The sequence below is a fragment of the Coregonus clupeaformis genome, chromosome 21, assembly GCF_020615455.1.
Source record: "Coregonus clupeaformis isolate EN_2021a chromosome 21, ASM2061545v1, whole genome shotgun sequence".
NCBI classification, from domain to species: Eukaryota; Metazoa; Chordata; class Actinopteri; order Salmoniformes; family Salmonidae; genus Coregonus; species Coregonus clupeaformis.
This window is the reverse complement of record NC_059212.1, coordinates 51,444,830-51,457,329: the sequence shown is the minus strand read 5'-3', so window position 1 is coordinate 51,457,329 and position 12,500 is coordinate 51,444,830. Positions and strand designations below refer to the sequence as shown.

At 45.8% G+C, this 12,500-nt stretch overlaps 1 protein-coding gene across 1 annotated transcript in view; it reads right to left on the bottom strand.

The window, feature by feature from the left end:
* LOC121535570 (dynamin-3) overlaps window positions 1–12,500 on the bottom strand; it is a 37,080-nt gene that overhangs the window by 2,655 nt on the left and 21,925 nt on the right. Inside the window, exons 14-20 of the mRNA XM_041842773.2 lie at window positions 11,423–11,483; window positions 9,469–9,582; window positions 4,668–4,777; window positions 4,071–4,185; window positions 3,163–3,339; window positions 930–1,156; window positions 445–627 (exon numbers count right to left, since the gene is read on the bottom strand). Coding sequence (XP_041698707.1) covers window positions 445–627; window positions 930–1,156; window positions 3,163–3,339; window positions 4,071–4,185; window positions 4,668–4,777; window positions 9,469–9,582; window positions 11,423–11,483 — 987 coding nt within the window. The remainder of the gene's footprint in view (window positions 1–444; window positions 628–929; window positions 1,157–3,162; window positions 3,340–4,070; window positions 4,186–4,667; window positions 4,778–9,468; window positions 9,583–11,422; window positions 11,484–12,500) is intronic.

Sequence of the window (12,500 nt, the reverse complement as noted above, 5' to 3'; positions counted from 1 at the left end):
CGTCTATACCTGATGTAGGGAACTGAGTCAGGTTATATGGTCAGGAAAAACTGAGGGTTACCACTAGTAATGGGTACCAAATAGTGTTCAGTGTCTCTATCAGTGGAGGCTAGCGAAGGGAGGACAGCTCATAATAATGGCTGGAACGGAGCATATGGAATGGCATCAAACACATGGAAACCATGTGTTTGGTGTATTTGATACCATTCCACGAATTCCGCTCCAGCCATTACCACGAGCCTGTCCTCCCCAACGAAGGTGCACCAACCTCCTGTGGTCTCTATGTATATATACCAGACCCTTTTATCCAAAGGCCAAAGTAATTTACAGTGAGTGCATACATTTTTAATTTGTAATCCCTGTGTGAATTAAACCCTTGCTCTTAGCACTCACGATCATGCTGACCAACTGAGCCACAAAGGAACACATATGCCCTGGCCTCACCTGGGGATGCTGGGAGGGGCCCGGTTTGGGCGGCTGGGGACCTGGGGGCTGTCAGCACTGTTGTTGAAGGGCCCCAGGGGTCCTGGGCGGTTAGGAGGGGGTGGAGCCCCTCGCCCCCCTCCGGGACTTGGGCGCTGGCCTGATGACATCCTCCTGGAACCAGTGGGGCTGGTTGGAGGAGACCTGGGGGAGGGGAGATATGGCCCTCAGTGCCCTTTCGTGTATGACATATTCTTGACATAACAGATAAAATAGACTTATTTGTGATTTCCTTTTTTTCTTTTGCAACACTATCCAAGTAATAAATAAAAATAAATAACACTCTTTTATGGGAATCAGTGGAAATCAGTGCAAAACCGGGTCTCTTACTGGCCAACCCAACATCTTCACCATTATTAGAACAAGAGTTGACTCCACTATACTATACTTAGATCAATGTCTAAGGTCTATGGTAGTCCTTATCCATGGACTACCAGGATGCCTACCTGTTGCCGCCTCCACTGCGCCAGTCGTTCACGGGCGGCGGCATAGGGGTGGAGATGGTGGTGGTGGAGATGTCTCCTATGATCGCCAGAGCCTCCTTCAGGGACTGGTGGGTCCTGAGGACCTCGTCCCTCCTCTGGACCTGTTCCTGGGACTCATCCATCAGGGCACCCTGGTCCCCGGCCGAGTACAGCTGGGCCAGCAGCTCCGCGTTGATGAAGTCCTTCACCTGGTGGCAGGAGAGAGAATTGATGGATAAATCAATGAATCATTCAAATATGTTTATAAAGCCCTTATTACAACAACGATTGTCAGCTAGTGCTTTACAGTAATCCGGCCTGTTTGATTTACCAGTGCAGAAAGTCTGGAACCAATAGGACCCTGAACAGTTTCTACTTCTAAGCCATAAGACTGCTAAACAAGACTGTTAAATAGCTAATCAAATGACTACCTGGACTATCTGCATTAACTCACTTTACCCCTATCTATATGTACATAGGTACCTCAATTACCTCGTACCCCTGCACACCGACTCGATACTGGTACTCCCTGTATATAGCTATGTTATTACCTTGTACCCCTGCACATCGACTCGGTACTGGTACTCCCTATATATATATATATAGCCATGTTATTACCTCGTACCCCTGCACATCAACTCGGTACTGGTACACCCTGTATATAGCCATGTTATTACCTCGTACCCCTGCGCATCAACTCGGTATTTGGTACTCCCTGTATATAGCCACGTTATTACCTCGTACCCCTGCACATCGACTCGGTACTGGTACTCCCTGTATATAGCCATGTTATTACCTCGTACCCCTGAACATCGACTCGGTACTGGTACTCCCTGTATATAGCCATGTTATTACCTCATACCCCTGCACATCGACTCAGTATTGGTAGTCCCTGTATATAGCCATGTTATTACTTGGTACTCTCTGTATATAGCCATGTTATTACCTGGTACTCCCTGTATATAGCCATGTTATTACCTGGTACTCCCTATATATAGCCATGTTATTACCTGATACTTCCTGTATATAGCCATGTTATTACCTGGTACTTCCTGTATATAGCCATGTTATTACCTGGTACTTCCTGTATATAGCCATGTTATTACCTGGTACTCCCTGTATATAGCCATGTTATGACCTGGTACTCCCTGTACAGAGCCATGTTATTACCTGGTACTTCCTGTATATAGCCATGTTATTACCTGGTACCTCCTGTATATAGCCATGTTATTACCTGGTACTCCCTGTACATAGCCATGTTATTACCTGGTACTCCCTGTATATAGCCATGTTATTACCTGGTACTCCCTGTATATAGCCATGTTATTACCTGGTACTTCCTGTATATAGCCATGTTATTACCTGGTACTCCCTGTATATAGCCATGTTATTACCTGGTACTCCCTGTATATAGCCATGTTATTACCTGGTACTCCCTGTATATAGCCATGTTATTACCTGGTACTCCCTGTATATAGCCATGTTATTACCTGGTACTCCCTGTATATAGCCATGTTATTACCTGGTACTCCCTGTATATAGCCATGTTATTACCTGGTACTTCCTGTATATAGCCATGTTATTACCTGGTACTCCCTGTATATAGCCATGTTATTACCTGGTACTCCCTGTATATAGCCATGTTATTACCTGGTACTCCCTGTATATAGCCATGTTATTACCTGGTACTCCCTGTATATAGCCATGTTATTACCTGGTACTCCCTGTATATAGCCATGTTATTGCCTGGTACTCCCTGTATATAGCCATGTTATTACCTGGTACTCCCTGTATATAGCCATGTTATTACCTGGTACTCCCTGTATATAGCCATGTTATTACCTGGTACTCCCTGTATATAGCCATGTTATTACCTGGTACTCCCTGTATATAGCCATGTTATTACCTGGTACTCCCTGTATATAGCCATGTTATTTTTACTCTATATTGTTTTTATCTTTATCTTTAACTTTGCATTGTTGGAAAAGGACCCATAAGTAAGCATTTCACTGTCACAGTCTACACCTGTTGTTTATGTGACAAATAAAATATGATTACATTTTTTATTGATTTGATTTGATTTAGCTTGCCTGGCACAAAGAAACCAATAGAAAAATCTAAAACGTTGCACACCAGTCAGGCTCAAGCTAACGCTGAAGTTATTTTTAAAGATTTCAACTACCATTTGAACCCAGGTCTGATAGAGGTCCCTTACATTGCTGATCATGAGGTGCATAATGGTCTTGGGCATGAGGTCGCGGATGCACTTGTTGACGATGGCCATGTAGGAGTCGACCAGGTTGCGGATGGTTTCCACTTTCCGCTCCAGCTGAGGGTCCATGGAAAAGTTGTCCTGGGATGAGGACGAGGAGCCGCCACCCTCACTCTCCACCTGGAGGAAGAAGGCTTTTAGTTTTAACACCCGTGTATTTAGCAATACAGAGCTAGTGGCTTGCATCTTTAGATGCAGAAAACTTGTGTATATCAATGACAAATAATAATAATAATAACTTTATTTTCATTACACACAGAAATCACAAAGCTCTGTACATCAAAGGCTTTTAAAAAGGGCTAAAATCTGTTAGCAAAAATGAGTCACTAGAACGAGTAGCATATCAACAAGATGTAGCCTACAGCTATTGTGACTAGTCATCTTCACACTTACATCAATCTTCAGGGAGAAAGATCGAGAGGATGGAGAGATTCAAGTGATATGATGAGTCACTTGGGAAGTGATAGGACAGATATGACTTTTTTAAATTGTAAAAACATACACTGGATTATACATCCAAAATGCATATTTAGCAAAGTACATAACCATGCAAGCACACAGGTTTAAGAAAAATTTATAAATAATAAGGATAGATATGACATAACAGAAGAGCAACATGGGAAGGGAGTGAGGGGTAGTCATGGGTAATACGGAACAGGACAAACAGGGCAGATGTGGTGGACAGGATTTACAGTGAGTCAGTGACTAATATGGGGTGATGCCACAGGGTGGTGGGCACCAGGGTCGGGGTCAATTCCATTTAGATTCAGCCAATTCGGTTCACTTCATGAATAGACTGAATGGAAATGAAATTGTCCCCAACCCTGGTGGCCCGTGCAGTAGTCACTCACATTAGAAGATCTTTCGGGGTAGACTCCAGCGCGCAGGAGAGAAGCCCTCCAACTGTCCACCTCATCCTGAGTGTCACAGGCCAGCTCCAGGAAACGGTTGTCCTTGTACACATTCCTGTTGGACCACAACACAGGGGAGGGGAGGAGGAAGTTAGTTACACTGACCTTAGGGGTCAAGGCAGGGGGTGGCAGGCCCATCTAGTTAAATAAAGCCTAGGAAGAGAAGAAGCCCACCAGACTCTTGGGTTTCTGTCTTCCTGTACAATCTGTATTATTATTATTAGAAGTAGTGGTACTAAAGTAGGAATATTTAAAGTAAAAGTACACTCTTAGAAAAAAAGGTGCCATCTAGAACCTAAAAGGGTTATTCGGCTGTCCCCATAGGTGAACCCTTTGAATAACCATTTTTGGTTCCAGGTAGAACCCTTATGGGTTTCACAGAGGGTTCTACCTGGAAACAAACAGGGTTCTACATGGAACCAAAAAGGGTCCCCTATGGGCACAGCCGAAGAACCCTTTTGGAACCCTTTTTTTGAAGAGTGTAGCGCTACAATATTAAAAGTAACTTTATTAGGATGTGTCTGTCTGGTTCCAAACCTCTGCTCTGTGTTGAAGATGGCGAAGGCGTGCTTGCTGGACATAAAGCCTTTTTCCACGTCGCGCACCTTCAGGTTGTCCAGAGGGAGCATGTATTTCTTCTCCTTCTCCTGAGAAACACAAACAGAAAGGAAGAAACCATCAGGTTTGACAATGTAAACAAGCAAATGCAAAGAACCATGCCAGGGAAATGCATACTTCTTTTCTGATTGCTGTCTGATCTCTGTGTGTCAAATTATGTATATTTTTCAGTTAGATTTGTAATCAAGAGGTTGGCTTAGTTGGGCGATGATCCAGGGAGAAAGAGAGAGAAGGGGAATGTGGAGACAAGGGTAAGGAGAGGAGGAAGTTATGGGGAGTGCAGGGGAGAGGAGAGAGGGTGGGGGAGCACAGAGGGGGAGATAGAGGGGAGCTGGAAGAAGGGAGGAAGAATGAGAGTGGGAGGTAGAGCGGGGGAGGAGTGGGAGGGTGAGAGAGAGAAAGAGAAAGAGAGAGAGCCTACATGTGGAAGTCATTAGTGTGTTGGTCAAGACACAGTCGTTCTCCACGGTACGTTTGTAAAGGAGGGGGAGCTGGGGCTGGAGGAAACCTTCTGGCTATGGGAAGGGGAGCTGGGGCTGGAGGACACCTTCTGGCTATGGGAAGGGGAGCTGGGGCTGGAGGACACCTTCTGGCTATGGGAAGGGGAGCTGGGGCTGGAGGAAACCTTCTGGCTATGGGAAGGGGAGCTGGGGCTGAGGACCTTCTGGCTATGGGAAGGCTGGGGACACCTTCTGGCTATGGGAAGGGGAGCTGGGGCTGGAGGACACCTTCTGGCTATGGGAGGGGGAGCTGGGGCTGGAGGACACCTTCTGGCTATGGGAGGGGGAGCTGGGGCTGGAGGAAACCGTCTGGCTACAGGGGGGAAGCTGGGGCTGGAGGAAACCTTCTGGCTACGGAAGGGGGAGCTGAGGCTGGAGGAAACCTTCTGGCTACAGGAGGAGAAGCTGGGGCTGGAGGAAACCTTCTGGCTATGGGAGGGGGAGCTGGGGCTAGAGGAAACCTTCTGGCTACGGAAGGGGGAGCTGGGGCTGGAGGAAACCTTCTGGCTATGGGAGGGGGAGCTGGGGCTGGAGGATACATTCTGGCTACAGGAGGGTTGGCTGAAGCTGGAGGAAACCTTCTGGTTACGGAAGGGGGAGCTGGGGCTGGAGGAAAACCTTTGGACTACGGAAAGACAGATTTAGAGAAATACAGGGGATTCGGGGGACTCTCTGCAGTGTGCATGTGAACACATGGACGTCAGAAGAAGCAGAGGGCTGCTTGTTTTAAAGGTGGGTGCAACGAGTCAAGATGGAGAGTAAAAAGTAATGTAAAATTCTCCATCACACACTCCATCCATCCATCTCTCCATCCTCACCATCTCAATTCTTCACTCTCACATTCTCTCTCTTTCTCTCTCTCTCTCTCTCTCTCTCTCTCTCTCTCTCTCTCTCTCTCTCTCTCTCTCTCTCTCTCTCTCTCTCTCTCTCTCTCTCTCTCTCTCTCTCTCTCTCTCTCTCTCTCTCTCTCTATTAACCCTCCCCCTCTTATTTCTTCAATATTTTTTCCTTCCATTCCAGAGGGGCCCACTTCCTGCCTGATTTGTCGGGTAGCGAGAGAGAGAGAGAGGGATAGAGAGAGAGGGAGAGAAAAGGAGAGAGGAAGAGGGGGAGAGATTAAATGACAGCCTGGCGTTAAGACTTAACATCTGCTACCGCTTAACAGTACAGAGAGACAGAGAGAAGGAGGGAGGGAGGGAAGGAGAGAAGGAGAGGAGGGAAGGAGGGAAGGAGAGAAGGAGAGAAGTGAAGGAGGGAAGGAGAGAAGGAGAGAAGGAGAGAAGGAGAGAAGGAGGGAAGGATGGAGGGAGGGAAGGAGGGAAGGAGGAAAGGAGAGAAGGAGAGAAGGAGGGAAGGGAAGAACTTCCAGAGTGAAGTTAAGAAAGAGAGGGAGACCTGAAGAAGAAACAAAACAAAGGATTTAGAAAAGTGGTACAACAGAGGTGCCCAGATCTGACCCCCTGCAGAGCGATGGTAGGGTATTACTAGACAAAATAAGGGGAGTAGAAAACAAGAAATGAAAAATACACTTTGCAGACCTCTCTAGGTTGTATTCTCCCAAGGGGTCACTCCAACCCATATATGGCCACATGGGTCCCACCCTCTTCCTCCATCTCTCTCACTCTATTTCCCTCCCTTTCTCTTTCCCTCTCTCTTTTTCGTAATATCCCCTCCCTGAGTGCTCAGCCAGTCTGTCCCGGTCGGTCATCTGAGTGAATGTGCCACGTCAAGCCTGGATACATTGCCTGGCATGGCCCAAACGGACCGCGAGGGGAGCGACACACAAAAACACAATAAACAAACAACCAAACGACAGAGAGGGGGAGAAGAGGCGACGCAGACGGGTGAAAAGAAAACAGTGGTTATGGGGGTTCGGGAGGGAGATCGCTACCGCTTGATGCCAAAATGGAGGAGGATGAGGGAGGAAGGCAAAGAGCAGCGACCATGCAGCCCTACTGCCTATGGAATGGCAGAGAGTCAGTGTCTGAGGGGCCTGACACTCTGAGTCTGTCTGTCCGGCTCCGTCCTCCCAGTGTTCAGACTACCTGTTCATTGTCATACTGGTGTACAGTAGTCTGCACATTGGTTAGACTGGGCAGGGAAGCACTTCTCTTCTCTTTGTGGAAACATTGGCTTTCAAGGAGTGGGTTTGATTAGCCACACTCCACCATCGACCATCTTCCAATACTGATTGCTCGTCTCTATGATTAGTCCTCTTTATTCTGTGTGTGTTGGGTATCGGTTCTCACTAGGTCATCCTAGTTGTACTTTGTGACTGTTCTAACTGCATTTTTAAGACTTATTTTATTTATGCAACACATTTTTTTTTTCATAGTCAGGTCTAGACCAATGTGTTGTTATGTCCTTGGAACAGTCTTTCTGCTAAATGTACAGTACAACAGCAATAGAAATGTGTAGGCTCCTTTGCACAAAGAATTCAGCCCTGATTGGCTCTGGTGCAGTAGAGGGAGGAGCAGCAGCGGCTCCATAGAATCAGACACAGAACAGTGGTCAATCCATCCATTAACTCCTGCTTCAAATACAAACACATACTTCTAGTATTTCATTGGGGTTGGGTTGGGCGGTTACAGTAACTATGTTGCCTAAATATACAGTCAAACTCATAAAGATAAAATATAATACTATAGAATTTAATTCTGTGATGAAACTATTGTGTGGAAGATGATCTTCATAATGCCCAGTGTGTGCAAGCAGCAATCAGCAAATAATATGATTTCACTGATGATATAATAAAGCAACTAGGGGAGAGGCCTAGTGGTTTGGTAGTAGAGAGGATGTATAGGAATCAGTGGTTTTGTTGGGGTAAAGTACCGTATTAGGGGTTGTATACTGTATAGGGATTGGAATTAGTGATGGGTGTAGTATGCTTGCTAGGATTAGCAATGGTGTTGGGAATGCTTTTACTGTACTATTAGGGTGGTATTTTAGAGGCTGTGGGTCGGTATTGCTGATAGATGGTTTGGATAATGAAGGGGTATTAGGTTCAGAAACAGAGAGGGAGGAATATTGTAATTTAATAGGGGATTTCTCCCCACTGAATCATTGGAGGCTGATGTTTGGATTAAAAACTTGCCAAGAATGTGTGCTGTTCCAGAGAAACTGCCAACTGCACCAAGAAAGAGAGGGGGGGGAGGAGCTAGAGAGTGTGTGTGTGTCAAATCAAAATCTAATCAAGTGTGTGTGTGTGTGTGTGTGTGTATAGAATAAATATATAGTAAAACGCACAAGAAAAAGTAAAGAAATGCTTGGTTGAATGTCAGAACTGCTTGAGAGTCAATGCAACATGAGACATGTCTACGATCCATCCAGTTAAAGTCTAGACGTATTAATCATCAAATAATGCCTTTTAAAGCCAACACATAACCGTTTGTGTGTAGATGTGTGTGTTTGTATAGGTGTGTGAGTATGTGTGACCAGTGGTTTGATTTGGGATTGTTCCAATTGTGCAAAAGAAAACCAAATGCCTTAACTCCCAGCGGAGTTAAAGAGAGAGGTGGAGAGAGAGAAAGAGAGACAGAAAGAAAAGATGGGGAAAAGTCAAAAACAGAAAGAGAGAGCGGGAAGAGGATATAAAATACTTTTGAGTCCTGTCCAGTGAATATTGCTGTGTATCGACCACATACTGTATATAGAGAGGATTAAACTATGTGGACTGCTTGTGATCCTATCAACTATGACCTATGTGATGTCATCTGCTGACCAGTGCATGGATTGGCTGACTCCGGGAGTTGCCGTGTGTCTGCCTGTCTACACTTGCTGTGCAGAACTTCCTGGAACCTGTACAGCAGGCACAGACAGGCAGACAGACACCAGCCCACCAAGCTATGATGGACGCAACATCCAGCCAATCAAGGAGCACCCTGCATCTCAAGGGGAGGGGAAACACCACTAAAGAGCCAATGGGGAACGACCATTGAGTTGTGATTCAGTGGGAAGTCAGAAGGTATGGTTTATAATATGTCCTCTACATAGATATCAAACAAAAGAGACTCTTCTGACATTGGAATTCAAATATGTATATTCTACCATTTGTTTACCCTGCCCTCCCTTCTGCCAGACATTAACCAGACAGGAGGGCTGTATTTGAGGGGAAATAGTGTTCCAATCTATCATCACCAGAAATCTAGCCATAAACTGCATCAAACTTACTGTGACTGACTACTGTACTAACCCACCCTGAAGAGGGTTGACTAACTCACCTCGTCATCCTTGAACCAGGACAGGCTCTCAGCAGTCAGGACAAACCAGTACTCCTTGGCCCCACCTTTAATGATGCTGATGTTGTTGATGGTCAGCCAGCCCTTACGGATGACCTGTAGAGAGAGCAGGGGGCAGAGGTTAGAGGTCAGGGGATGAGAGATGGGGCCATAGTGGCGGTGGGTGTTGTGATTGCCAGGAAGAAAGGTATGACAGGTTTAAAGGCACTGAACAGTTGTCACGTCCACACAGAAGCTTCACGTACTGTACCCCATCCTCCATTGATTACTTCAATCACATTCTGTCAAACCTGGCTTGCTAGGTTACTATACATAACCAAATCAATTTGTGCACAAATGTGATGTATGAATAATAAAATGCAATGAGAAAGTGTGTTGTGTGAGAACTCCAAGTTAATCGATTGTGTCAGTGTGTATCTTTGTGACTCAACCAGACCACAACTTGTGACTTAGTTCCTTTCGGTGACAGTCTCCTGGCACAACAAGGCACTAGGGTGACAGTCACAAACACAGGTCTGTGTCACAGTGTTAAGAAGTGGCTGTTGGGTTATTAGTGCTTCATTACATCCCCAAAACACACAATATTAGCATTATAGCATTAGTGCTACATCAGTGTTCATTGTGTTAAGTGTGTTAGCCAGCAGACACAACAAGCCAGAGGATTGAGTGATTATTAAGTTAGGTGTCTCGGACAGCATAGAACCACTAAGGGGGTTACCCAAAAAGTATATTTATAAAGTCTTATTTTTTTTTCAGTCCTGGCACGAATCAAATATTTTTTTAACACAATTTGTATTGGGAGGCTGATTGTGACAGGTAACCCCCTGTGGTCAAAGGGATGAGGGAGTGTCGTAATGTAAACTGTTGCTCTTACAATCAGGCCTGAGGCGGGAGGAGAGGAGGCCTGAAACAGGAAGGAACTGGGCCGTTAAAACACCATTACATAGGTACCATGTCTGGATACAACCTCACGACTGGAACCTGCCACACCTGGCTCAAATACATCAAGGCAAATACATTCTAATACTTGAGGTGTGGTTGATTTACTTTGAGTTTGTACTTTTGGGACTATTCCATTGGTTCCATTGTACAGCAGGCAAACTAAATCAACGCAGATCAAGTATTTAAAAGTATTTGACATATGTATTTTCCATAGCAGTTGAGTGGGTTCAAGTAAACTTACCTTGGCTTAAGCTAGAGATGTGGAAAAAGCTATAAACAGCAGAACACTCAAAGTGGCCACAAGAGGGAGCCACACTCAATGGTCAGTAGAGTAGAGTAAGTATTATTTATATATTTTTGGTATTTTATTAGGATCCCCATTAGCTACTGCTAAAGCAGGCAGCAGGCAAAGCCCAACCCTAACCCCAACGAGTGATACTCACCAACTAGACCAAACACACCCAAAACAGGGCAGCTCAGATTCTCACTAAGGGCTTGGGATGAAATGCATGGGGGCACCTTGATGATATAGAAGGGGTTCAAACACAGTAATGATGGTCAATAGAATGTAAAAACATCCATTTGGTTTGTACACACTGACATAATAATAAGTGTCACCATCCAACTGAAAAATACACACACAGGCTATCGAAAGCTCCCCCAAAATCAACATGAAATGCAAAAAACATGCGACACACAGGTAATAATGGATGTATAATGTACTGGAGTATACATACCGTGTGTGTACAAATGAATGATAAATAAAGAAACCAATAAGAGAGTCTGTGTCCCTATGGTCCTTCCTCCTCTATTGGCTGCAACCCACTGTGTGAGCCAGGCCACCATTGACCCTTTGCCCAAGTGTGTGTGTGTGTGTGTGTGTGTGTGTGTGTGTGTGTGTGTGTGTGTGTGTGTGTGTGTGTGTGTGTGTGTGTGTGTGTGTGTGTGTGTGTGTGTGTGTGTGTGGTATTTCAGAGCCTCCTCTATGTCTCACCTGGCTGACCTGGCTTGCAGCATTACTCTGCTTGTTACTCTGCTTGCTGCTTTGCTGTGCACTATGGAGGAGAGACAGAGAGAGACAGCAGAGGGACAGAGAGAGACAGCAGAGAGACAGCAGAGAGACAGCAGGGAGACAGCAGAGATGCAGCAGAGATACAGCAGAGAGACAGCAAAGAGACAGCAGAGAGACAGAAAGAGACAGCAGAGATACAGAGAGAGATAGCAGAGATACAGCAGAGAGACAGCAGAGAGACAGAAGAAAGACAGCAGAGAGACAGCAGAGAGACAGAGAGAGACAGCAGAGAGACAACAGAGAGACAGAGAGAGACAGCAGAGAGACAGCAGAGAGACAGCAGAGAGACAGCAGAGAGACAACAGAGAGACAGAGAGAGACAGCAGAGAGACAGCAGAGAGACAGCAGAGAGACAGAGAGAGATAGCAGAGATACAGCAGAGACAGCAGAGAGACAGAAAAGAGACAGAGAGAGACAGCAGAGAGACAGCAGAAAGACAGAGAGATAGCAGAGATACAGCAGAGAGACAGCAGAGAGACAGAGAGAGACAGCAGAGAGACAGCAGAGACATGGAGAGACAGAAAGAGACAGCAGAGAGACAGAGAGATACAGAGAGATACAGAGAGATACAGAGAGATACAGAGAGACAGCAGAGAGACAGAGAGAGACAGCAGAGAGACAGAGAGAGACAGCAGAGAGACAGCAGAGAGACAGCAGAGAGACAGCAGAGAGACAGCAGAGAGACAGCAGAGAGACAGAGAGAGACAGAGAGAGACAGCAGAGAGACAGCAGATAGACAGCAGAGAGACAGAGAGAGACAGAGAGAGACAGCAGAGAGACAGCAGAGAGACATAGAGAGACAGAGAGAGATAGACAGCAGAGAGACAGCAGAGAGACAGCGGAGAGAAAGCAGAGAGACAACAGGGAGACAGCAGAGATGCAGCAGAGATACAGCAGAGAGACAGCAAAGAGACAGCAGAGAGACAGAAAGAGACAGCAGAGATACAGAGAGAGATAGCAGAGATACAGCAGAGAGACAGCAGAGAGACATAGAGAGACA